Below are 27,017 nucleotides of genomic sequence, written 5' to 3'. Positions count from 1 at the left end.
TGCAATTGGCAGTTCTTGTTTGATTGGTAATTGGAATACAACTGCAAAATGATACTGCTAAAGACATACTGTATTTATTGGCGTATAACACTCACTTTTTCACCATGAAAATCGGGTGCAAATAGTGTGTGCGTGTTATACGCCAATACTTCAATTTTAGCTGCCTCGGAGGGGACAGGACGAGCGCCGTCAGATTACATACAATGAGAATCTCCTGTTTACTTGGCGGCCTCTGTAATAGGAAGTCCCGTCTCCTGAGCCGCCATTGGACCACTGTTCTGTCTATCATAGGAGATTCTCACTGTATGTAATCTGTCGGTGCTAGTCCCACCCCCCTCCCTGTCCCCTCTAGGCTGTAGATGGTCGTCGATCAGACAGCACTGATGGCAATGGTGAGGCTGCTGCATTGAATGCATTGGTGAGGCTGCTGCATTGATGACAATGGTGAGGCTACTGCATTGAAGGCATTGGTGAAGCTGCTGCATTGATGGCAATGGTGAGGCTGCTGCATTGATGGCAATGGTGAGGCTGCTGCATTGATAGCAATGGTGAGGCTGCAGATGGGCATTGATCAGGCTGCATTGATGGCAATGGTGAGGCTGTAGATGGGCATTGATCAGGCTGCATTGATGGCAATGGTGAGGCTGCAGATGGGCACTGACCCTTATTTTGCTTCAAAGTTCCTTATTTAAAATGTAAGATTTTTTTCCTGAAACTTCCCTCTTAAAATGAATGTGCGTGTTATACCCCTGTGCGTGTTATACGCCGATAAATACGGTATATTGCTAAAAAGCAACCTGTGCCTTTGTTTTTCAGGAGATGGATGAATCCTTGAACAACATTCCTCTTCAAGTGCATTCAGATCCAGCAAAACGTGGAACGGTTTGTATATTTGGCACTGGAGATTTTGGACGATCTCTGGGGTATAAGTTACTCCAGTGTGGTTATGTGGTTGTCTTTGGAAGCAGAAACCCAAATTTCAATTCCAACCTCATTCCAAGAGGAGCCGAGGTTCTCAGCCATGCCGAGGCCGCGATGAAGTCCTCCGTCATTATAGTAGCCGTTCACAGGGAGCACTATGACTTTCTAAAGCCATTTTCTGACATCTTGAAGGGAAAAGTCTTAGTAGATGTCAGTAACAACTTGAAAATCAATCAGTACCCGCAATCCAATGCTGAGCACCTGGCCAGTCTGTTACCAGGTGCTAAAGTGGTCAAAGCATTTAATACGGTGTCTGCCTGGGCTCTGCAATCAGGAACATTGGATGCCAGCAGACAGGTAAGAGATACACAATCCATTGTACTAAATCAATAATCTTTGTTTCATACAAATAGGGCCATGTCACTAATAGCTATTTTATTACAACAGACAATTGGCAAAAGCATTAAGCAATAAGGCTCCATTCAACCTTCAACATAACAAATTCACGAGATTTTAAAGACTTTTTTTGGGCTTTTTTTTTGGGGGGGGGGGGTGTTTTAGAAGCAATGTACTGTACAGAACTTTCTTTGGGGCAAGACTGTGTGTTTTTGATCCCATAGACATTTATTATGGGAGTGGCTAATAAACGCATTGTATTTTCATGGGTTTTTCTCAGACACCCTGATTGAAGTCTATGGGGCAAAAATGCCAAAATCTGCATGAAAAGTGTACTTTTTTTAGCTACAGGCACCTTTTTCAGGAGCAGACTTGATGTGTTTGTTTATCACATGTTTTAGCGCATTTGCAGCAAGTTTTATTACAATTCAAAATATGCATTTCCTTGCTGCTCTATTAAGAAACACTGGCACCAGTGTTAAAGTGGTTCTAAAGTAAGAAGGTTTTTTTATCTTCATGCATTCTATCCCTAGCGGGAAACCGGGATATTTCCCGGTAGGCTGGCTGCATTTAGTACCGCTGAGGCCGCTTTTGCCTCTGAGCTTGGCTGGCTGGCTGTCTGTGTCAGCAGCGGCCGCCGCACTATGCAATGCCTGTGTCACTGTGTCTCCTCCTCCGATCCAGCACCGCCCACACTCAACTAAAGTGTAATATGCCTCTGTGTGTGTGAGGGGAGGAGCAGGAGAACACCGTGCTGCTTGATTTTTCCCTTCGTGACTCGTCCTGTGCGGCGCCAGCACCGCCCACTAATCTGCACGAGGAGAATAGAAGTGGCCGGCCGTGCAGCTGCAGCACAAGAATTAAGGTACAAAATATCTCTCTCTCTCCCCCTCTCTCCCCCTCTCTCCCCCTCTCTCTCTCTCTCTCTCTCTCTCTCTCTCATCAAACGCAGCCACTGTACCCATCGATTACAGCCACTGTGCCCATTAAACGCAGCCACTGTGCCATCAAGCCCAGCCACTGTACCCATAAATTGCCACCACTGTGCCCATTAAACACAGCCACTGTGCCCATCAAACGCAGCCACTGTGCCCATAAATTCCCACCACTGTGCCCATCAAACGCAGCCACTGTGCCCATAAATTCCCACCACTGTGCCCATCAAACGCAGCCACTGTGCCCATAAATTCCCACCACTGTGCCCATCAAACGCAGCCACTGTGCCCATAAATTCCCGCCACTGTGCCATCAAACGCAGCCACTGTACCCATCAATTGCAGCCACTGTGCCCATTAAACACAGCCACTGTGCCATCAAGCGCATGCCACTGTACCCATAAATTGCCACCACTGTGCCCATTAAATGCAGCCACTGTGCCCATAAATTCCCACCACTGTGCCCATTAAACACAGCCACTGTGCCCATCAAACGCAGCCACTGTACCCATAAATTGCCACCACTGTGCCCATTAAACGCAGCCACTGTGCCCATAAATTCCCACCACTGTGCCCATCAAACACAGCCACTGTGCCATCAAACGCAGCCACTGTACCCATCAATTGCAGCCACTGTGCCCATTAAACACAACCACTGTGCCATCAAGAGCCACCACTGTGCCCATCAAGCGCCACCACTGTGCCCATTAAATGCTGCCACTGTGCCCATCAAACGCAGCCACTGTGCCCATCAAACGCAGCCACTATGCCACCAAATGCAGCCACTGTAACCATCAATTGCTGCCAGTTTGCCCCATCAATTTCCGCCAGTTTGCCCCATCAATTCCTGCCAGTGTCCCCCCCGCCCGGCACTTACCTGTCTCAGGTCAGCGCGTTGCTCCACGCTCCCTCCGATCACAGCGCCTGTCACTTCAGCCAATCAGGTGACAGGTAACCAGACCCAGTGCACCTGATTGGCTGAGAGGCGGGTCAGTGTTAGGGAAGCGATTTATTTGATTTCCTAACACAGCACTGTGTAAGCAGCAAACGCACAGCAGTGTATATATATATATATATATATATATATATATATATATATATATATATATATAAAGCCCTATGTGCTTTTATATGTGTCTTATCTATATATATAATGCACTCTTTAAATGTGCTTTAAAATGCATGGTTTTCCATTTTATGAACAAGAAAATAATGACGTTATGCTGTTGGGCTGGTATAATAATGCTATGGGGCTGGTATGACATTTTTCCAGGGCTGGTTTTCATACCCAGTCCGGCCCTGAGTCCGGCCCTGGCAGCAGCCCCCCCCCCCCAATACTTACCTGAGCCCCATCTTGATCCAGCGACGTTACACAAGAGTCTCGGCTGTCAAGGACTCTCCCTCCTCATTGGCTGAGACAGCAGCGGGACGCCATTGGCTCCCACTGCTGTCAATCAAAGTCTGCGAGCCAATGAGGAGAGAGCGGGGTGGGACCTGAGACACGGGTCCGTGTCTGAATGGACACACGGAGCAGCGGCTCGTCTCAGGTGCCGCCATAGCAAGTTGCTTGCTGTGGGGGCACTCGGCGGGAGGGTGGGGCCAGGAGCGAGGGACATGACGAGAAGAGGAGGATCAGGGCTACTCTGTGCAAAACCACTGTACAGAGCAGGTAAGTATAACATGTTTGTTATTTTTAACCACTTCAGCCCCGGAAGAATTTACCCCCTTCCTGACCAGAGCACTTTTTGCGATTCGCCACTGCGTCGCTTTAACTGACAATTGCGCGGTCGTGCGACGTAGCTCCCAAACAAAATTTACGTCCTTTTTTCCCACAAATAGAGCTTTCTTTTGGTGGTATTTGATCACCTCTGTGGTTTTTATTTTTTGCGCTATAAACAAAAATATAGCGACAATTTTGAAAAAAATGCATTATTTATTACTTTTTGCTATAATAAATATCCCCCAAAAATATTTAAAAAAACATTTTTTTTTCCCTCAGTTTAGGCCGATACGTATTCTTCTACATATTTTTGGTAAAAAAAAATCGAAATAAGCGTTTATTGATTGGTTTGCGCAAAACTTATAGCGTCTACAAATTAGGGGATAGTTTTATGGCATTTTTATCGACAATTTTCTTTTTACTAGTAATGGCGGCGATCAGTTATTTTTATCGTGACTGCGACATTATGGCGGACACATCGGACAATTTTGACACATTTTTTGGGACCATTGGCATTAATACCGCGATCAATGCTAAAAAATTGCATTGATTACTGTAAAAATTTCACTGGCAGTGAAGGGGTTAACCACTAGGTGGCGCTGTAGGGGTTAAGTGTGTCCTAGGGAGTGATTCTAACTGCGGGGGGGAGGGGCTGTGTGTGACACATCACTGATCACCGCTCCCGATCACAGGGAGCAGAGATCAGTGACACTGTCACAATGCAGAACGGGGAGAGGCTTGTTTACATTAGCATCTCCCCATTCTTCCTCACTGTGAGACGATCGCGGGTATCCCCAGCGGACATCGGGAACGCGGGACCTGCGATCGCGGTCACGGAGCTCCCGGCGGGCACGAGCCGCCTCTTAAAGGGCAACGTACAGGTACGTTAATCTGCCTGTACGTGCCCTTCTGCCGCAGTATATCTGCGTGAGGCGGTCCGAAAACGGTTAAATGAAAAAAATGGACTTTAGTATCACTTTAATTTTTATGTCAAATTTCAATTGAGTTTCTGACTAAAATGCCATTTTAGTTTTAGTCGTATTTTAGTTGAATAAAATATTGTCAATTTCATCAACAAAAACACTTACTGGCACCACAAGCGCAGAGCACATTTGTTGCGCAGTTTAAGACATGCTGCCCTGATACTGCCCCCGTTATATTTTAGTCGACTAAAATCGAAGGGGTTCAGTTAAATTGTAATGCATTATTTAAGCATTTCTCCAGAATTTCCAAACTCGTTCTATACTCCTTGAGTAAAAATTGAACAACAGGTTATTATTTATGGTATTAAGGTTTAAACATGCGCTACAGACACAGATTGAGCCCTGGTTCACATTGGTACGATTTGACGTCCTTGCTTCCGAGCATGCGTGGTTGTACTTTGGACTTTTGTCCGACGGACTTGCGGAAAATCCGACAACAGACATTTGTCCGCGGAAAGTTTTAAAACCTGCCATCCAACATTTGTCTGCGGAAAATCCGACAACAATTGTCTGATGGAGCGTACACGCGGTCGGATTTTCCGCCAACAGCCTGACATCACACAATTCCTGTCGGAAAGTCCAATCGTGTGTACGAGGCTTCAGTGTCCCTTCCAGTCAGTGTCTGTTAGCCCCAGATTGGCCGCCACACTATCACAGTCCCACTATAAATTGCTGATCACTATCATTACCAGTATAGCGCCTATAGCTACATAAATTCTAGTATACAGTATATACCATAGTTTGTAGATGCCATAACTTTGACACAAACCAATTAATATATACTTATTATGATTTCATTTTTACCACAAACATGTAGCAGAATACATTTTGGCCTAAATTTATGAAGAAACTTGTTTTTTATTTTTTTTTTATTGGATATGTTATATAACATAAAGTAAAAAATATTGTGGTTTTCTTTTTCAAACTTTTCTGTCTGTTTTTCGTTTATATAATAAAAATAAAAAACCTAGTGGCGCTCAAATACCACCAAAAGAAAGCTGTATTTGTTTGAAAAAAATTATGTAAATTTAAAATTGCATACAGTGTTCCATGACTGCGAAAATACCAGTTAAAGTAGTACAGTGCAGAATAGCAAAAAGTGCTCTGATCATGAAGGGGCTAAAGTGGTAATTCCTGATAGCAAAATCCTTCAGTAGTGAAAGCTAAAGTTATGGGAAAGAATTGAAAGAATTGAAATTTGTGTGTCCTCTGTGCAGCTGCTAAGGGCTGCGATAATCATTTGCTGTGAGCAGCTGGTCAGGGATGAACTTCCATCAATTGTTTTGAATAGCTGCCCAGGGCTGAGAATCATAATATAGTGGCCTAGGAATGCAGAAAATGTAAATCCCTTCCTGTTTGCCTAAAATCTGACCGTTAGCACCCATCCATCAGACAATTGTTGTCCAACTTTCTGCCAACAAATGTTGGATGTTGGCTAGTAAATTTTCGGCGGACAGCGGTTTGTTTTCAGATTTTCGTATGGTCAGTACACAAGTCCGTCACACAAAAGGCCAAAGTATAAATACACATGCTCGGAATCAGTGCTCCCCAAACACGACATTAGCAGAAGGTGCCCAAAGTGTGGCGCTCATGAGCTGAAATTCCACGTAGTACGTCACTATGTTCGTGTTTGTTGGCCAACAATTGTGTACCGTTTGTATGCAAGAGAAGTTCCTGGCACACGCCCTTCGGACAAAAGTCTGACGCTTTGTTAGCCAACAATCCGATCGTGTGTACGAGGCTTTTGGGTCAATAAAATACAGAAAAATGAATTATGATCTAAGGAAATTTCCCAATATCGCTGCAGCAGGTGTTGAAGACTGCTATTTTTTTCTTTTCAGTGAGCCATGGGTATATTGCAACCAATTGCAATAAAAAAATTCCACATATGTAGAGGATTGTTGTTTTTAGGGGCACTGGTGGCAAGGGTCCCAGGGCTTGCTTGTCCTTAGAAAATCCTTGGAGCTGGAGTGAGTACAGTAAAAAAATATTTTTGCAGTTGGGTAGAATAGGATGCCAAAAGAGAATATGAAAAACAACAATAATAATAAAATTTCAGATAATAATCATGGTAGTATTGACAGGTTCAATATGTATTAATTGCAATACTGTAATGGCTGTTTTGCTTTTATGATAATGCAACACTCAAACCCATTTTTATACCCGAACAGGTTTTCCTTTGTGGAGATGATGCAAAAGCAAAGGAAGTGGTTATGGATATTGTTCGATCTCTTGGACTGACACCATTGGACCAAGGATCTCTGCTGGCAGCCAAAGAGATTGAGAATTACCCACTGCAGTTATTCCCAATGTGGAGACTTCCCTTTTATGTTTGCTCTGGTTTCACCATATTGGTCTTCCTTTATTGTCTTATCTTTGAGGTGTTCCATCCCCTTGCCACAAATAAGGAGGACGCTTCCTACCTCATCATGATATCCATTGCCAACCGAGTGTTCCCCATCGTCTCTCTCATACTGCTGGCCTTAGTCTATCTCCCAGGAATCTTTGCAGCCATCATCCAGTTGTACCGAGGCACCAAATACAGCAGGTTTCCGGACTGGTTGGACAAATGGATGCTCTGCCGGAAACAGCTTGGGCTGGTAGCATTGGCCTATGCCTTTCTACATGCCATCTACACACTGGTGATGCCCATACGTTACTATGTAAGGTGGTGGACGGAACATTACATAAAGGAACAGGTAATTATTTTGACCCTAGAAATATTCAATGCAACTAAATTAATATAAACTGAAAACTCATGGAAAAGGAAGTACATCTTAAGCCAAAACAACGGCAGCAACGCCAGCTGGTGGTCATTATGGCCAGGAATAAAGGTGATGGGAAATGGAAAATATTACAGTTGTCACCAGAGCAGAGATAGAGGAGAAACTTCCAATGAGGACACCTGTCCTGGTCTCCCACCATTAAACTCACTTTCTCAAAGCCCTAGCTGTCATAGACCCAGTCATTCCCTTCTCTATCCAATACAACAAAAAGAGAAAACTTTTGGCTATAGATATACTTTAGGTGCAGTGGCTAGTTAAAACTCTTGCCATGCTGTTCTGGGGGCCCTGAGTCTCAGATTCACTTGGAACACCATGGGTGCCCCTTATGTAATTCTGGGCAGTTCATGAATTCTGGGTTATAAAGTGTATCTAAACTTAAGTACAAAAATATAACACATTGCAGCATACCATTTCTTAGATGTAGGGGCTGCATTATGGCCACATGGCCATCTTAGGTCACTGATGACATCTTAGGTCACTGATGTCACAAGCAACCTTGTCTCCCAGTGTATGTCAGCTGCAGGGCAGGGAATATCCCACTGACAGTTCATTGGCCCATGAATGATAGCTGTCCCAAACCTGGTCAAACCAAACACAAGCTCATCCCTAGTTGTCACCCTAGGACAGGGAGACATATGGGACCACAGAACACTTTCCCTCTCCTTTTTTAGAACATAGTCAGGATGTGTTCTGTAATCCACAAAGATAGCTGGGAACAATGTAACCGATGCAGCACAGGAAGTAATCAGCTCACTGGATTTATGCCAGGTTCAACATATGGTTTTGCACCAAATATACACTATATTACCAAAAGTATTGGTACACATGCCTTTAAATGTACATGAACTTTAATGTCATCCCAGTCTTAGTCTGTAGGGTTCAATATTGAGTTGGCCCACCCTTTGCAACCATAACAGCTTTAACTCTTCTGGGAAGGCTGTCCACAAGGTTTACCTTGTGGACCTTTGGGATGAATTACAGCGGAGACTGCGAGCCAGGCCTTCTAGTCCACATCAGTGCCTGACCTCACAAATTCACTTCTGGAAGAATGGTCAAACATTCCCATAGACACACTCCTAAACGTTGTGGACAGCCTTCCCAGAAGAGTTGAAGCTGTTATAGCTGCAAAGGGTGGGCCAACTTAATATTGAACCCTACGGACTAAGACTGGGGTGCCTTTAAAGGTCATGTGCGTGTAAAGGCAGGCGTCCCAATACTTTTGGCAATATAGTGTATCAGGTTTGGGACAAACCATTTCACACTGACAGAGGTGATTACAACCATCAGCTGGGATGCCATTAAAGTTCATGTGCATCAAAAGGCAGGTGCCCCAATTCTTTTGGTAATATAGTGTATATAATAGGACAAGAAGATAAATAGATAGGACTACAGAACACTTTCCCTCTCCTTTTTTTCTAGAACATAAGCAGAAGGTGTTCTGTAGCCTACAGAGAAAGCTGGGAACAATGTAACTTATGCAGCACCGTTTACTGTATACAGTGCATCCAAAAAGTATTCACAGCACTTCACGTTTGTTATGTTCCACATTTTGTTATATTACAGCCTTATTACAAAACAGATTAAAATCATTATATTCCTCAAAATTACACAAACAATACCCCATGATGACAACGTGGAAGAAGTTTGTTTGAAATCTTTGCAAATTTATTAAAAATAAAAAAATCCCATGTACATAAGTATTCACAGCCTTTGCTCAATACTTTGTTGAAGCACCTTCAGCACCAATTACAGCCTCAAGTCTTTTTGAGTATGATGCTACAAGCTTGGCACACCTATTTTTGGCAGTTTCTCTCATTATTCTTTGCAGGACCTCTCAAGCTCCATCAGGTTGGATGGGGAGCGTCGGTGCACAGCCATTTTCGGATCTCTCCAGAGATCTTCAATCGGGTTCAAGTCTGGGCTCTGGCTGGGCCACTCAAGGACATTCACAGAGTTGTCCCATAGCCACTCCTTTGTTACCTTGGCTGTATGCTTAGGGTCATTGTGCTGTTGGAAGATGAACCTTCGCCCCAGTCTGAGGTCCAGAGCTCTCTGGAGCAGGTTTTCATCAAGGATTTCTCTGTACATTGCTGCATTTATCTTTCCCTCGATCCTGACTAGTCTCCCAGTTCCTGTCACTGAAAAACATCCCCACAGCATGATGCTGCCACCACCATTCCTCACTGTAGGGATGGTGTTGGCCAAGTGATGAGCGGTGCCTGGTTTCCTCCAGACATGACGCTTGCCAAAGAGTTCAATCGTTATTTCATCAGACCAGAGAATTTTGTTTCTCATGGTCTGAGAGTCCTTCAGGTGCCTTTTGGCAAACTCCAGGTGGGCTGTCATGTGCCTTTTGCTGAGGAGTGGCTTCCGTTTAGCCACTCCACCATACAGGCCTGATTGGTGTAGTGCTGCAGAGATGGCTGTTCTTCTGGAAGATTCTCCTCTCTCCACAGAGAAATGCTGAAGCTCTGTCAGAGTGACCATCAGGTTCTTGATCACCTCCCTAAGTAAGGCCCTTCTCCCCCGAATGCTCAGTTTGGCCGGGCGGCAAACTCTAGGAAGAGTCCTGGTGGTTCCAAACTTCTTCCATTTACGGCTGATGGAGTCCACTGTATTCACTGGGACTTTCAATGCTGCAGAAATTTTTCTGTACCCTTCCCCAGATCTGTGCCTCAATACAATCCTGTCTCGGAGGTCTACAAACAATTCCTTGGACTTCATGACTTGGTTTGTGCTCTGACATGCACTGTTAACTATGGGACCTTATATAGGCAGGTGTGTGCCTTTCCAAATCATGTCCAGTCAACTGAATTTACCACAGATGGACTCCAATCAAGTTGTAGAAACATCTCAAGGATGATCAGTGGAAATAGGAGGCACCTGAACTCAATTTTGAGTGTCATGGCAAAGGCTGTGAATACTTATGTACATGGGATTTTTTTTTCTTTTCTATTTTTAATGGACATGTGCTCACTGAAATATTTTGTTTCAGAATTTCGGTTTCGTCCAAAAAATACATTTATTTAGTTACTCCCGAAATTCATTTTTATTTGGTTTCATTAAAAAATGCATTTGTACGAAAACCTGAATTAGTTAACCACTTAAGCCCCGGACCATTTGGCTGGCCAAAGACCTGAGCACTTTTTGCGATTCGGCACTGCGTCGATTTAACTGACAACTGCGCGGTCATGCGTGGCTCCCAAACAAAATTGACATCCTTTTTTTCCCACAAATAGAGCTTTCTTTTGGTGGTATTTGATCACCTCTGCGGTTTTTATTTTTTTTGCACTATAAACAAAAAAATAGCGATAATTTTGAAACAAAAACGCATTATTTTTTACTTTTTGCTATAATAAATATCCTCAAAAAATATATAAAAAAAACATTTTTTTCCTCAGTTTAGGCTGATACGTATTCTTCTTCATATTTTTGGTAAAATCGCAATAAGCGTTTATTGATTGGTTTGTGCAAAAGTTATAGCGTCTACAAAATAGGGGATCGTTTTATGGCATTTTTATTGATAATTTTATTGATAATTTTTTTTTACTAGTAATGGCGGCGATCAGCAATTTTTATTGTGACTGCAACATTATGGCGGACACATCAGACACTTTTGGCGCGATTTTAGGACCATTCACATTTATACAGCGATCAGTGCGGTTAAAATTGCATTGAATACTGTGTAAATGTGACTGGCAGTGAAGGGGTTAACCACTAGGTGGCGCTGTAGGGATAAGTGTGTCTTAGGGAGTGATTCTAACTGTGGGGGGGCTATGTGTGCCACTATACTGATCACCGCTCCCGATTACAGGGAGCTGTGATCAGTGTCCTGTCACTAGGCAGAACAGGGAGAGGCTTGTTTACATTAGCAGCTCCCCGTTCTTCCTTACCGTGAGACGGTCGCGGGTATCCCCGCGGACATGGAGTCCGCAGGACCTGCGATTACGGTCACGGAGCTCGCGGCGGCGCGCTCGCGCCCGCAAGCCGCCTCCTAAAGGGCCACGTATAGGTACGTTAATCTGCTTGTACGCGCCCTTCTGCCGCAGTATATCTGCGTGAGGCGGTCGGGAAGCGGTTAAGGTCGAATCTGTAAATTGAATGCTTATGGTGCCTGCCAGATGTTCTAAGAAGATTCGACAAAGCAGCTAAACTGTACAACGCCACGATCGTACATTTCCGGTCGAATGCCCTGCCCACAAGCTATAGTAGAATTCTAATGTTGTTTGGCTAGAAATAATTATAATTAGTAATTATGATTACTAGTCAAACAACATTAGAATTCTTCTATAGCCTATGAGCGGAGCATTTGACCATAAATGTCTGCTCGCGGCGATCGCATGTTTTTAGCTGCTATGACGAATCTTCATGTCGAACGGTATTACCACAGGTTCGATAGACACAGATCGCTATTGTCACCGTCATGTCGAACCTTCTATCTATCCATATCGGACTGTTGTCGCAACAATACGAAAATATAATGGATATGAAAATAAAGCATTTTTTAATTTTATTTTTTTTAATTATTTTTTATATTATTTTGGATCTTTCAGATTTCGGATTCTGCCCATTCGTTATTGTTTTGTTAAAATGAACACGAAAAATCCCTAAAGTTCGGGCGAAAATTCTTGCGGACAATACCGAATGCACATGTCTATGTCTCTTTAATAAATTTGCAAAGATTTCAAACAAACGTCTTTCTTGTTGTCATTATGGGGGATTGTTTGTAGAATTTGGAGGAAAATAATGAATTTAAAGCGGAGGGCCACCTTGTAAAAAAAAACACCACCAAAATTCCTAAAAAAAAAATTTTTATACTTACCTAAACCCTTGTTGCTAGGCAGTCTTCCTAATCTGCCTCTTCCTATTCCGCGGCGTGTTCTTCTCCTCGGTGAGCGGCCCCGTTGTCTTCTGGGAACTGTGTGTGTTCCCAGAACACCACGGGGCCATTCACAGATCGCTGCGCCACTCGCGCGTGCGCAGTAGGAAACGGGCAGTGAAGCCGTAAGGCTCCACTGCCTGTTTCCCTTACCTAGGATGGCGATGCCGGGACCCGAGAGCCGAGGGACGGTTCGGCCTCGGGCGGCCGACATCGCGGGCCGCCAGGACAGGTAAGTCTACTTATTTAAAGTCAGCAGCTACAGTGTTTGTAGCTGCTGACTTTAAACATTTTTTTTAGCTGGCCGGAATCCCGCTTTAATTCATTTTGGAATAAGGCTGTAACATAACAAAATGTGGAAAAAGTAAAGCGCTGTGAATACTTTCCAGATGCACTGTACTGCTCGTAAATTAATTGCCTGTTATTGGATCACTCCCCATATTCCAACTAAGAAGCAATGGGTGGAACAAGTGAATAATATGCTCATACATGAAAAACTAACATACCAACACAGAAAAATGTTACTTTATGTGGCAACCATGGCCATGTTCCAAGCCTTGCATAACACCAACTGGTGATGAATAGACTCCTCCAGGGTTGAGGTCCTATAGGGGAATTTGTGATTAGTTATGGCTTATATCTTTGAAGACACTCTCTTCTTTAGCACTTTGGATGGTATATACTCTTTCCATTTTATTTTGTATTTTTTGTTTGAATTATTCATGGATTTTACTGTACATCTCCTTGTCGGTTTATTTTGTACACCAACTAAGATCATTTTGTATATCTCTGCTAATTGGACACTGTTTTATACTTATTGTGCCACTTACATCTCCAAGTCCATTCTAAGTGCATGTGAAAGGCCTTTTATTTTTTTTATTTTATTTTTTTTTGGTATTTGTATAGCTGCTGTGATGTACCTGCTGGTTTTTCTAAAATAAATGTTTTTTTCTGCTAAAAAAAAAAACAAAAACGTGTGCAGCACAGGAACTAATCAGCACCCTAGATTTATGGCAGGATCAACATATGCTTTTGCACCAAACATATATAATAAAATGCTTTCAATGGTATATTAAACAGACCAAAAGGGAGCATAAAAGAAGTTCCCTACTAGAGTTTACATACATTATAAAGCAACAAATTCATTTTTTTTTCTTTTTTTATTAGTCTCGTGCATTTTTTCAAGTTTCATTTTTTTTTTTACTGGATTTTAAAAGAAACCTTTATTTACATTAGATTTTTGGTCTGCAGTGGATATGAGTACAACAGGAAGTGGTGTTATTACTACGCCTATATTAAAAAAAACTCTGTTTATTTACAGTTGGCTTAGAAAACCTTTTAAAATGAATTAGAACCTATGGAAATAAAATCAGCTACAGTCTTCGCTTGCAGGAAATAAATAAAGGCAAAATATACACAGGAAGTTCCAAAGAGGCTTAAAATGATTTATATTATTAGGCAAATACTGGAGGACACACAGGCAACCGGCAATTCTGCATTGGTGGGATCTAAATTGAATCTAAATATAATCTAATGTAATCACAGTTTATTGTTATTAATAGAGACAAATGGGAAAAAAAAAGTTACTTTGTGTTTGGTTTGCAGATTAAATCCAATACCACATATCCCTTCCAGAACTACTATGCCTGGGCCTCTGACTCCTATGTGGCACTGGGTATACTGGGATTCTTCTTCTATGTGCTACTGGGCATCACTTCTCTACCATCAGTCAGCAATGCCGTTAACTGGCGGGAATTCCGCTTTGTACAGGTGAGTGTAAATTATATACGATACTTTCTGCCAAATCAGACAGGTCAGACTTTTTTATTATATGTTGTATACTACAGTATGTGTGTGTGTGTATAATATATATATATATATATATATATATATATATATATATATACAGTATCTCACAAAAGTGAGTACACCCTTCACATTTTTGTAAATATTTTATTATAGCTTTTCATGTGACAACACTGAAGAAATGACACTTTGCTACAATGTAAAGTAGTGAGTGTACAGCTTGTATAACAGTGTAAATTTGCTGTCCCCTCAAAATAACTCAACACACAGCCATTAATGTCTAAACCGCTGGCAACAAAAGTGAGTACACCCCTAAGTGAAAATGTCCACACTGGGCGCAATTAGCCATTTTCCCTCCCCAGTGTCATGTGACTCGTTAGTGTTACAAGGTCTCAGGTGTGAATGGGGAGCAGGTGTGTTAAATTTGGTGTTATCGCTCTCACTCTCTCATACTGGTCACTGGAAGTTCAACATGGCACCACATGGCAAAGAACTCTCTGAGGATCTGAAAAAAAAGAACTGTTGCTCTACATAAAGATATCCTAAGCTATAAGAAGATTGCCAAGACCCTGAAACTGAGCTGAAGTACAGTGGCCAAGACCATACAGCGGTTGAACAGGACAGGTTCCACTCAGAACAGGCCTCGCCATGGTCGACTAAAGAAGTTGAGTGCACGTGCTCAGCATTATATCCAGAGGTTGTCTTTGGGAAATAGACGTATGAGTGCTGCTGTAAAATACAATTACACAGACTACTAAACCAGGGAAGGGACAACACACACCAATTCTGCAAACCAAGTGTCAACAATGATTAGTACAAATAAAGTTTTTATACAAATTAATTAAAGGTATAAAACTTCCATTTATAAAAAAAATAGAGAAAAATAATATTAACCAAGTTTTATAATTTTCCTTTAAAAAGACTATAAACCCTTTTAAATGGAGAAGTTACAAGTTTGTATCAATACTGCTCTTCCTCAGTGTAGTCTCAAAAGAATATTGTATAATAAATGATGCAGCATTTTTTAATTCAATTAGGAACTTCAACCTAATTAAAAAGTACAATAACATTTTAAAATAGGGTTTTCTGGAACTGGCGAGTTTCTGCTGGATCTTTTTGGAATTACTAATACAACTAATTAACACTTTAGTTTCCTTTTCTGGTAATGGAATAACAATGAATCTAAAGAGCAGCAACTTTTATAACCTGTTGCACCCCCTCTATGTTCCAAAAGCATTTTGTGCGAATGTCTTAAAGCCAAACTTCAGACAAAGAAAAAAATGATCTCTTGCAGAGGGGCTGTGCCTGCACTGAAAGAGTTAATTGCTTCTTTAACTACTTGCCTACTGGGCACTTTTACCCCCTTCCTGCCCAGGCCAATTTTCAGCTTTCAGTTCTGTCGCACTTGCATTGACAGTTGCGAGGTCATGCAACACTGTACCCAAATTAAATTTTTATCTTTTTTTTTTTTTTTTTTTTTTTAGACAGATTTCTGCTGGTGGTATTCAATTGCCACTGAGTTTTTTTTTTTTTTTTTCTGTTAGAAATTTTGTAAATAAGTAATTTTCTCCTTCACTGATGTGCGCTGATGAGGCGGCACTGATGGGCACTGATGAGGAGGCAATAATATGCAGCACTGATTGGCACTGATAGGTGGAACTCGCAGATGGCAAGGATAACTTGCCACAAATTTGTGGCAGTGTTGAATTGTAAGTCTGTTAACTTGCTGCACATTTTCACTGGCAAGTTGTACACTTGCAGAACACTTGAAGCACAAGCTGTAGTTGACACATTTCCAATTTTGCAGCAAATTTGCATGGCAAGTCTCTAGCAAGAGCAAAGTTGCAGTGGTGAGTCTACAGCAAGAGCTCTGCAAGTCTACAGCATGGAAATTCAGCCACAGTGACCCCTGTGGTGGGAGGACTATTGCACAGCATAACTGAACCAGAACTTGCAGCAGACTTGCAGATTTTTGCAAAGGAAGTTGATCTGGAGTCATACAATGCGGACTTGCTGCAATTGTGTAACAAACTTGTGAAGTCTGGCAAGTCTGGCAATAGCTTAGAAAGTCATTTTGAAACTTGCAGCAGAATTGCTTGCTGTCTGGAACTGATATGCAGCACTGATGGGCACTGATAGGCGGCACTGATGTGCAGCACTGAAAGGTGGCACTGATGGGCACTGATTCATATGTCGTCATCCCAGAACAATCACCGTCATTTGCCTATACGGCAGGTGATTACATTCAGGGGAACAAGAAAAGGACATACACTTACCCGATCCTCCGGTCCTTCCCGCAGCTAGGCTGGTCTCCGCAGAGACTGTACCCCCTACACTGGACATGAGAACGCCGAGGGACAGTCCACAACTGGATTGTGGGGGAGTACCATGTGAGTACAATTGTTTCTCCTCTCCCCTAGACAAAACAAGCTTTTTATTTGCCTCAACTTAAATCACTCTAACTTGGATCTTGCTGTGGGTATCACTATTGACTTTCAGTGGAAGGGTGATATGCTCTCCCTGCGCATCGATCCCACTTGATCCTTAAGACTTAGGACCTAGATTTAAATTAACACTGCTCATACTCTCTAACCACAAGTCATTACAATATCATGGGCATTGGTGGAAAAACAGCCGTACAAGCTCCTGCTTGATTGAGTCTACACCACTAGGATGACTAAATGATGCAAACCATAGACAATTATACTGTACAATTACGATCTCGCAGAGCACTCGTCATTATGACATAATTGTCTTTATTTGGATTATAAAGTAGGACTTAGTCTAATTAATGGTAATTATGTCCTCATAATGTGCCACATTACTTTTTTTATATAATAAAATTTCACCCATTGACCAATTCACTCTCTGACCACACCGCTAAGGTGAACAGTTAAACCAGCAGAAGGGACCCACTCATGATGAAGGTGAGCTGTTGGTATGCAGTTTCCAAATGTATGTCTTCCCTATAGGTTACCTATTTTAGTAAATTAGAAATCTTTAGATGTAACCTTAGAACTTGACTTTTTCCATTCTTTGTAGACTACTATGTATTTAACCCTGGTTTGACAACTATACTTCTGGTATTTGTCTAACACTGTGAATGTCAAATGCATTGTAATCTATAATAGCCTTGTCAAAATAGGCGCGCGCACAGGGTGTGCCGAATGTGCCTGGGCACACCCTAATCCAGGGGTCGGCAGCGCCTCGATCGTGATCTACCTGTCAGTTGTGGAAAGGTGACGGGTAGACTGCTATCCTTCCTACCGACCACTGGTATCACTCACTGTGTTCATTCACAACTGAAGAATAGTAAACTGTGTTTACTATGCTTTAGTTTGTGAATAAAGAGGACGCTGCTCAGCACAGAGCACTTCCCATTCATTTGACCAGTGCAGCAGAGAAAGAGACTGGGGAATATCTGTCCTCAGTCCCTTTCTTTTGTCCCAAATGTGAGACATCAGGGGTTTGTTTAGACCCCTGGTATTTCACCAAAGCCCTCCAAAGGGGCTCCTAAAAAAAAATGTAAAAAAAATAATAATAATAATAAAAAAAAATTATAAAAAATAATAAAACAGTTTAATTGTAAAAATAATAATAAAAAAAAACTACTAACACTTCCATAACTGTACTGACATTAATCTCTGCCATACTGACTGACACCATCCACTATTCTACTGACACGAATCTCTGCTCTACTGTCCATCAGTCCATGTTTTAATGTTAATATATGTGTATATATATATATATTTAGCTTTGGGGTGCACACCCTAACGCAATAGGCTGCGCACACCTAGCAAGTCAACCTATGGATGTACTATCAATTGAAATTCACTCAGTGACAACATTGAAAAACAAATTGAAATGTTGAGGATTCCGAAGGACCCGTTCAACTGATTGAGTGAAATGGCAGAAGAGCCAATTCACTTATTAGCCAGTTCCCTACGGACGTATAGTAAAATGACGGTGGCATAGAACGTCATATGACGTCCTCGGCTTCCCGGCATTGTGGAGAGCGCGCGTTCGCCGCATCACTAGGGACGCGATGCGCGTGCCCGGCGGCCGCGATGTCCGCCGGGCACCCGCGATTGCTCATTGTAGAGCAGGGATGTGGATCTGTGTGTGTAAACACATAGATCCATGTCCTGTCAGGGGAGAGGAGAACTGATCGTATGTTCCTTGTACAGAGGAACATCAATCGGACTCCTGCCCTCATCAGTCCCCTCCCCCCACAGTTAGAATCACTCCCTAGGACACAAATTTAACCCCTTCAGCGCCCCCTAGTGTTAACCCCTTCCCTGCCAGTCACATTTATACAGTAATCAGTGCATTTTTATAGCACCGATCGCTTTATAAATGTCAATGGTCCCAAAATAGTGTCAAAAGTTTAAAAATCGCAGATCGCCGCCATTAGTAGTTAAAAAAAAAAAAGAATGATAAAAATGACAAATCTATCCCCTATTTTGTAGACGCTATAACTTTTGAGCAAACCAATCAATATACGCTTATTGGGATTTTTTTTTTTTTTTTACCAAAAATATGTAGAAGAATACATATCGGCCTAAACTGAGGAAACTTGTTTTTTTTTTTTAACAAAAAAAATGGGATATTTATTATAGCAAAAAGTCATAAATATTGTGTTTTTTTTTCAAAATTGTCAATTTTTTTTTTTATAGCGCAAAAAAAAACCAATCAAAATTTAATTTGGGTACAACAACGCATAACCGCGCAATTGTCATTCAAATTTTGACATCGCTGAAAGCTGAAAATTGGCCTGGGAAGGAAGGGAGGGAAAATGCCCTGTATTAAAGTGGTTAAAGTGTATGTAAAGCCAGTGTATGCCTTTTAGCTTTTCAATAGAATGTGAGCAGCTTGGAACCTCTTTCAGGTTTTATTGCTATAAAGAGTCAGAAACATTACGCTCATGAAATAGTTCAACTTGCAGCAGCTTTTCAGTCCACTTCTGGACTCATTGATGTGCTATAATATTAACCAATTGAAAACCAGGCATTTTCTGGCACTTTGTGTTTACATGTGAAAATCTGATTTTTTTTTTTTTTTTTGCTAGAACATTAGTTAGAACCCCCAAACATGAGGCCCTAGAGAAAAAATTGGTGGGTTTTGCAATTTTTTTATGTCACATGGTATTTGCGCAGCAGTTTTTCAAACAGATTTTAGGGAGGAAAAAAATACACTTTTTAAAATGTTAATGCACAAAAACATAATACATAGCCCAATTTTTTTGTAAAATATAAAAAAAAATGATGTCACGCCGAGTAAATGGATACCAAACATGTCACACTTTAGAATTGCGTATGTCCGCAAAACGTCAACAAACATTGTAAATTTTACAATCGATAGGCGACAATTTAAAAGCCTTTACAGGTTACCACTTTAGATGCACAGAGAAGGTCTAGTGCTAGAATTACTGCCCATGATCCAACGTTCACGGCGATACCTCACATGGGTGGGACAATCGTGGTTTGCGTCCGCCCTTGCATGCTAGCACGGTGGCCGGGGGCACTTTCATTTTTTTTTTTTTTTACACCGTTGCTTAATTATTTTTTTTTTTTTAATCACTTTTATTGCTGTCACAAGGAATGTAAATATCCCTGCCATAGAAATAGGTATGTGACAGGTACTCTTTATGGAGGGAACCCAAATCCCTTCCTTTCACTTGAAAGCATTCAAAACGCCAAGATCAGTGTTTTTGAATAATTTCAATTTTAGAAAAGCGTTAAGCGTTAAGATGCCGCTAAACCAGAAGTGATGTCATGACTTCTGGGTTACCATACCGGCGACCTGATCAAAGCCGATCCCGCTTTCTTCGGGTTTCTGACTAGCCGGGGGACATGTCAGAGACGTCTCAGGTCTCCCAGTGAGAGACTCTTCTCCACTTGAAGTCCAATGACATACCAGGTAGGTGATTTGGCAGCAAGTGAGCGGAGCCTCTAAAACTATCATATGTAGCACTACCTCCGCAGGGGTTGCAGATGACTGGTTTCCCTAGTCCTGCACAGCCAGGAGACAAGCATTTTCCCCTTCCATCCGGACACAAGGAACAGTCTTTGAGCTTGGTTTATGTTGTTTATTAGGGGTAATAACTTGGATGGGGAATAGGAATTATGGGATGCCTGGCTTGATTGCACCAATAACAGGGACAACTTCCTCCCTATATACATGCTCCAGAACTCTCCTCCTCCAGAATGCTGACAGTCTCTAATAATCAAAGATGCAAAAGCCCCTTAAGGACTAGGAACTCTCAGTCCCTTAGAAAGTAGCACAACGTGTTGTAGGCTGCATACTGGAGAATCTCCAATTCCCCTGTAGACACTGATCCCAGCTCTACTGCCTGCAGAAACTATCAGCCTACCTGGCTGCTTCTTTACCAGCCCACCTGGCTGCTCCGAAGATCTCCCAAAGGCTTGCTACATGTGGCAGTCTCTCCCCTTGTGAATCCCTAGGTGTCCTGATGTCCTCTTTGCTCTCGTGCTTCTTAGGCAAGACTCCGCTTGAACCGCACTGCTGTCAGGATCCTCCCAAGCCAGCCCAAGCTCCATCCTGAGGCAGAGCCTCCCCCAGACCAGGGGCCCCCCTCTAAGGCCACCATCAGTCTCCTAAGCACTCCATTTTCCACCCGATTTCCCTGCTGGTACGACTCATCCATTTTTAAGGGCTAGCTCAGCCTCTCTGCCTGGTCCACTGCCTGGGGTTTGGCCAAGCTCCCCTAACTATGCAGATCAATCCTCCTAGCCTCCACACTCTAGATTCTAGAAATTTCTACAAACTTCTAGAACCAGGGGGAAGCACCAGAGACCTGCCTCTGTGAGTCATCCAGCCTGACCTGTAGTAAACCCTGACCCAATTTAGACTCACAAATTAGGTCATAGATTTGCCTACACTGGCACTAGTAGCACACTAGAGGGTGCTACACATATGTTCCCATCAGCTACCTTATTTGCTGGAACATTTCTGTCAGTCAAAACCCACCTGTGGTATCGGCCTTTTTTAGTCCCTCTACAGCAGGGCTGGAGCGTAAGAAGAAGTAGCAGCACAAGGAGCCATGTGCTGACAATGAGCTTGCTGACAGGAGGAGAGAGTAGAGCGACTGTTCAGTTACAGGCTGGGGGTGGGTCCAGGACAATCTGGGATCAGAGGAAGTGAATTAAATGATGCTCGCCATTAAACTGAGGACATTAAGACATTTCTGGATTGAAGCTGAATATTGCAGCAAAAGCTAGTATTCTTATATTTTCTTTTAATTAGCTTCTCATTTTTATCTTCTTATTTTTGGCTGGAGTTCTTCTTAACCTCAGCAGAGAAAATACGATTTTTTTGCCCTGCCAGATGGGGTAGCACAGTGTGACAGAGCTGTGTAAATTTTAGAACTGGATTGACTGGATTACAAATCCCTTGGCAAGGAAAACAAATCCCTTATACTCAATGCTTTTTTTCTGTTAATTTAGCTCTTTACTAGTTATACTTTTATCTACATATCACATACATCTATGTTTATCCTGATTGGAGTTTTCTGTTTAAGCGGTATTAAAAACAAAACCAAAATGTATATTGCAGCTTACCAATCATTAAATGTGGTGGCTGCATTCGTTTTCTATTTTCAGCCTTTTTACTCCTCTGTTTTCACCTGGTGATCTGGCCAGTAACACACCTCCTGTGTTTGTGTACCCCACTCTGGATGAAGGAGCATAGGGGGCACAGCAGGCAGCAGCATTGTCAGTCAGGGGGGAGGGTAGTGGTAACTGAACAGATTTAAATACACTAACAAATTGAAGCCAAACTCCAGCTCACACTTTATAAGCAGTTATGGCAGTTTTTTTTTTTCCTTTTGGAATAAAGGTTTTACATAAATAAATAAAAGCTGATCGTTGTAATCACCTCTGTCAGTGTGAAATGGTTTGTCCTAAACCTGATACCCTATATTGCCAAAAGTATTGGGACGCCTACCTTTACACGCACATGACCTTTAAAGGCATCCCAGTCTTAGTCCGTAGGGTTCAATATTGAGTTGGTCCACCCTTTTCAGCTATAACAGCTTCAACTCTTCTGGGAAGGCTGTCCACAAGGTTTAGTAGTGTGCCTATGGGAATGTTTGACCATTCTTCCAGAAGAGCATTTGTGAGGTCAGGCACTGATGTTGGAAGAGAAGGCCTGGTTCGTAGTCACCGATCTAATTAATCCCAAAGGTGTTCTATTGGGTTGAGGTCAGGACTCTGTGCAGGCCAGTAAAGTTCCTCCACCCCAAACTCGCCCATTCATATCTTTATGGACCTTGCTTTGTGCTCTGGTGTGCAGTTATGTTGGAACAGGAAGGAGCCATCCCCAAACTGTTCCCACAAAGTTGGGAGCATTAAATTGTCTAATATGTCTTGGTATGCTGATGCCTTAAGAGTTCCCTTCACTGGAACTGAGGGGCCAAGCCCAACCCCTGAAAAACAACACCATAATCCCCCCTCCACCAATTAATTTGGACCAGTGCACAAAGCAAGGTCCATAAAGACATGGATGAGCGAGTTTGGGGTCGAGGAACTTGACTTGCCTGACCTCAACCCGATAGAACATCTTTGGGATGAATTAGAGCGGAGACTGCGAGCCAAACCTTCATGTCCATTAGTGCCTGACCTCACAAATGCTCTTCTGGAAGAATGGTGAATCATTCCCATAGACACACTCCTAAACCTTGTGGACAGCCTTCCCAGAAGAGTTGAAGCTGTTACAGCTGCAAAGGGTGGGCCAACTTAATATTGAACCCTACTGACTAAGACTGGGACAGCATTAAAGTTCATGTAAAGGCAGGAGTCCCAATACTTTTGGCTATATAGTGTAGATTCTGCTGGAGAGCTTGCTCTTTTGAAAAACAGACTTACTGGCCAGATCACCAGATGAAAATAGAAGAAAGAAAGTTTAAAAAACAAAAAAAAAATAAAGCAGCGATCACTTCCAAGAATTGGTAAGCCGTACCATAATAAATGTTTGATGTTGGTTTTTGGCTGCTTTAGGTTGTACATTTTACAAGGAAATGACAGCTCACAATGGTCATATCTTCATCGGGTCTCTTTGCAGTTTTGCTAAATGCCTTATTTTTTTGTATTATCTTTGCAGTCCAAACTGGGTTACCTGACGCTGGTCCTCTGCACAGCACACACCCTGGTCTATGGTGGAGACAGATTCATCTATGGTGCCTTCTATCGGTGGTATCTCCCCCCGGCGTTTGTCATCTCTTTGATCATCCCATGTGCCGTGCTGGCCATGAAATTCATCCTCATCATTCCTTGCATCGATCAAAGAATCACCAGAATCCGGCAGGGCTGGGAAAGCAAAGCCAAGGATTAATGGGACCCAAATCACAAAGACAGTGATAAAAACTATTCAGCCATCCGCTGGACAACTTCCAGGACCAAGGACAAGTTTATGCCTTCAAATAACGCCTTGTCTTTTTTTTAGGAAGAGCTGTCCAAATAACACTGTTGAGCTATTCAGTAAAGCAATGCAAAAAAAAATGGAGGCTGTGCAAAGCTTTGAAGCCTATAGCAGCCAATCATATACCAACTTTTAACTGATTTGACACCCGATTGGCTACTATGGGTTATGCTTTTTATACAAGGTCATTGGATTTTTTTTTACCATTTTGTTAAAGAGCAAGTGCACTTATATGTTAAAAAATAACTGCTAAGTTGTTCCTGACCATTAGCCAGCCAGTTGATCCAATGGGGTTGATTCAGGGCCACCATTAGAATTCATGGGGGGCCCATACAGCCTAGGCATTGAGGGGGAAAAGCAAGGGGCAGGGCCGGCACAAGCCTGATGGATGGCACCGCTGACCAATCAGACTCATCTTGGTCCCCAGCCAAGCCTGGGTCCCCCCTACTGACCCACTAGGACCTGGGCCCAGTACGGGAGGGCTGGCTGTACTTGGGTACAAGTAGGTTGTTTATGTTGCAAGGGCAGTTACACTTTGCAATGGAATTTTCCGCAGAGCTTAGAGCCCTTGCACACTGGGGCGGGGGGCAGCGTCGGCGGTAAAACGCCGCTATTATTAGCGGCGTTTTACCGTTGGTATGCGGCCGCTAGCGGGGCGGTTTTACCCCCCACTAGCGGCCGAGAAAGGGTTAAATACCACCGCAAAGCGCCTCTGCAGAGGCGCTTTGCCGGCGGTATAGCCGCGCCGTCCCATTGATTTCAATGGGCAGGTGCGGTAAAGGAGCGGTATACACTCCGCTCCTTCACCGCTCCGAAGATGCTGCTAGCAGGACTTTTTTTACCGTCCTGCCAGCGCATCGCTCCAGTGTAAAAGCCCTCGGGGCTTGCACACTGGAATGAAAGTAGCGGCACTTTCGGGGCGGTTTGCAGGCGCTATTATTAGCGCAATAGCGCCTGCAAACCGCCCCAGTGTGCAAGGGCTCTTAGTGCATTTGGTAAAGTTTCATTTTGCAAGGAATATCCAACCATGTGCAAGGAAAATAAACAAACTGTATTTTGCTTGCACATGATTGGATGATGGAAGTCACCTCATTCGCTATGCTCTGGAAAAGTCGATTGCCTTTAGAAAATCAATCGCAATGGCAGCAGCCCTAAAATCATCAGTTCTGCACAGCATATGCCTCAGTGAAATACCTGAAAGTAAGTCTGTGATGGTTCTCAGTTATGCCAGTCATTGTATACCTGGCAGTAGTTGGTGACATTCGGGTGAACTTGTTCTATAATGTTGAAGATGTTTTGCAGCTCATATAAACCACAGTTCTAATGAGTGTACAGTAGTATCCTACGATACTTATCGCCATCTAGTGGCCAAATGCGATATGTTCTGTTTTAAATGAATAGAAAATATTCAGTCAGGAAAAATTGTAAACCCTCACCTTGTAAAACAACCCATTCAGTTTAAAATAGAAATGAAAGGCAAAACATTTGTGTATAAATATATAACATATTATAAATACCTTTTTTTTTTTTTTTTTTTTTGCTTTTTAAAAAAATTATAACATTCCTTCCGTTCTCAGCTGCATAAGAGCTGGGAGAGGAGAAGCAGCAGCACACTGATCTTCAAAGTGAATGGCTGTGCAGCTGGGACGTGTCAGCACAAGTCTGATCATTGGAGGAGAGCAGAATGAGTTCCCAGCACAGTTGGAGAACTGACCACTGTGTACTCTTCTGCCTAGTGTGGTCAGTTTTTAATAGGAAAGCAGAGGGACTGGCAGGAACACCAGGGATTTCAAACAAAGTAAGAAATATAAAGAGAACAGGAGACATTTTCTTACAAATACAGGGTACAGTAGGCACATATCGGGAATATGAAAGCTTGGGTTTACATAACATTAATTTTTCTTTGCACCATTTACACCATTCACAACTATTATACTTTCACTGCATTGGGCTTTTTTTTATAAATACACCCCAAAGTGTTAGGCCGGGTTCACACTAGCTGTGGCCGCGGCATACAGCATGGGGTCCGGTGCGTGTCTGTTCACCATTTCAGGTGCGAATTAGGTCCGAATTTTATGGCTGAATTTGCACCTGAATCGGACCAGAAGATGCACAGGACTCTTCTCCAATCCGGGCTGCGGCTGCCCAGAGCTGTGTGAACCGACTCCATTATTATTATTATTATTATTATTATTATTATACAGGATTTATATAGCGCCAACAGTTTACGCAGCGCTTTACAACATTAGGGCAGATAGTACAAGTACAATACAATTCAATACAGGAGGATTTAGAGGGCCCTGCTCGTTAGAGCTTACAATCTAGGAGGGAGGGTCAAGTTATACAAAAGGGTAATAGCTGTGGGGGATGGGCTAATGGAGAAAATAGTGCAGTTGTTAGATGGAGGCAGGATAGGCTTCTCTGAAGAGGAAAGTTTTCAGGGATCGCCTAAAAGTGGATAAATTTGGAGACAGTCTGACAGATTGGGGTAGGGAATTCCAGAGGATGGGCGAGGCTCGGGAGAAGTCCTGGAGGCGGATATGGGAGGAGGTGATGAAGGAGTTAGAGAGCAGGAGGTCTTGGGAGGAACGGAGATGGCGATTAGGTTGGTATTTTGAGACTAGGTTAGTGATGTAGCTGGGGGCAGAGTTGTGGATGGCTTTGTAACTTATTGTTAGTATTTTGAATTTAATTCGTTGGGCGAGTGGTAGCCAATGGAGGGATTGGCAGAGAGGGGTAGCAGACACTGAGCGGTTTGTAAGGTGGATGAGTCTGGCAGCAACATTCATGATGGACTGAAGGGGGGATAGTCTGTTTAAAGGTAAGCCAATGAGGAGCCTCACCATTGCCATCAATGCAGCCTGATCAATGCCCTTCTGCAGTCTCACAAGTGCCACCAATGCAACCTCATCAGTCCACATCAATGCAGCCTCACCATTGCCATCAATGCAGCAGCCTCACCATTGCCATCAATGCAGTAGCCTCACCATTGCCATCAATGCAGTAGCCTCACCATTGCCATCAATGCAGTAGCCTCACCATTGCCATCAATGCAGCAGCCTCACCATTGCCATCATTGCAGCCTGATCGATGCCCATCTGCAGCCTAGAGGGGACAGGGAGGGGGTGGGACGACCGCCAACAGATTACATAC

The 27,017-nt window shown here is 42.8% G+C and overlaps 1 protein-coding gene across 1 annotated transcript in view; it reads left to right on the top strand.

Moving 5' to 3' along the window:
• LOC141144211 (metalloreductase STEAP4-like) overlaps window positions 1-25,175 on the top strand; it is a 44,081-nt gene extending 18,906 nt beyond the window's left edge. Inside the window, exons 2-5 of the mRNA XM_073629663.1 lie at window positions 817-1,278; window positions 7,127-7,654; window positions 14,226-14,390; window positions 23,547-25,175. Coding sequence (XP_073485764.1) covers window positions 820-1,278; window positions 7,127-7,654; window positions 14,226-14,390; window positions 23,547-23,777 — 1,383 coding nt within the window. The 5' untranslated portion in view covers window positions 817-819 and the 3' untranslated portion in view covers window positions 23,778-25,175. The remainder of the gene's footprint in view (window positions 1-816; window positions 1,279-7,126; window positions 7,655-14,225; window positions 14,391-23,546) is intronic.
• The last annotated feature ends 1,842 nt before the right edge of the window (window positions 25,176-27,017 follow it).

This window comes from Aquarana catesbeiana, linkage group LG05 (genome assembly GCF_042186555.1).
Source record: "Aquarana catesbeiana isolate 2022-GZ linkage group LG05, ASM4218655v1, whole genome shotgun sequence".
NCBI lineage: Eukaryota > Metazoa > Chordata > Amphibia > Anura > Ranidae > Aquarana > Aquarana catesbeiana.
The sequence above is the reverse complement of the archived record's forward strand: the minus strand, read 5'-3'. Positions and strand labels throughout refer to the sequence as shown.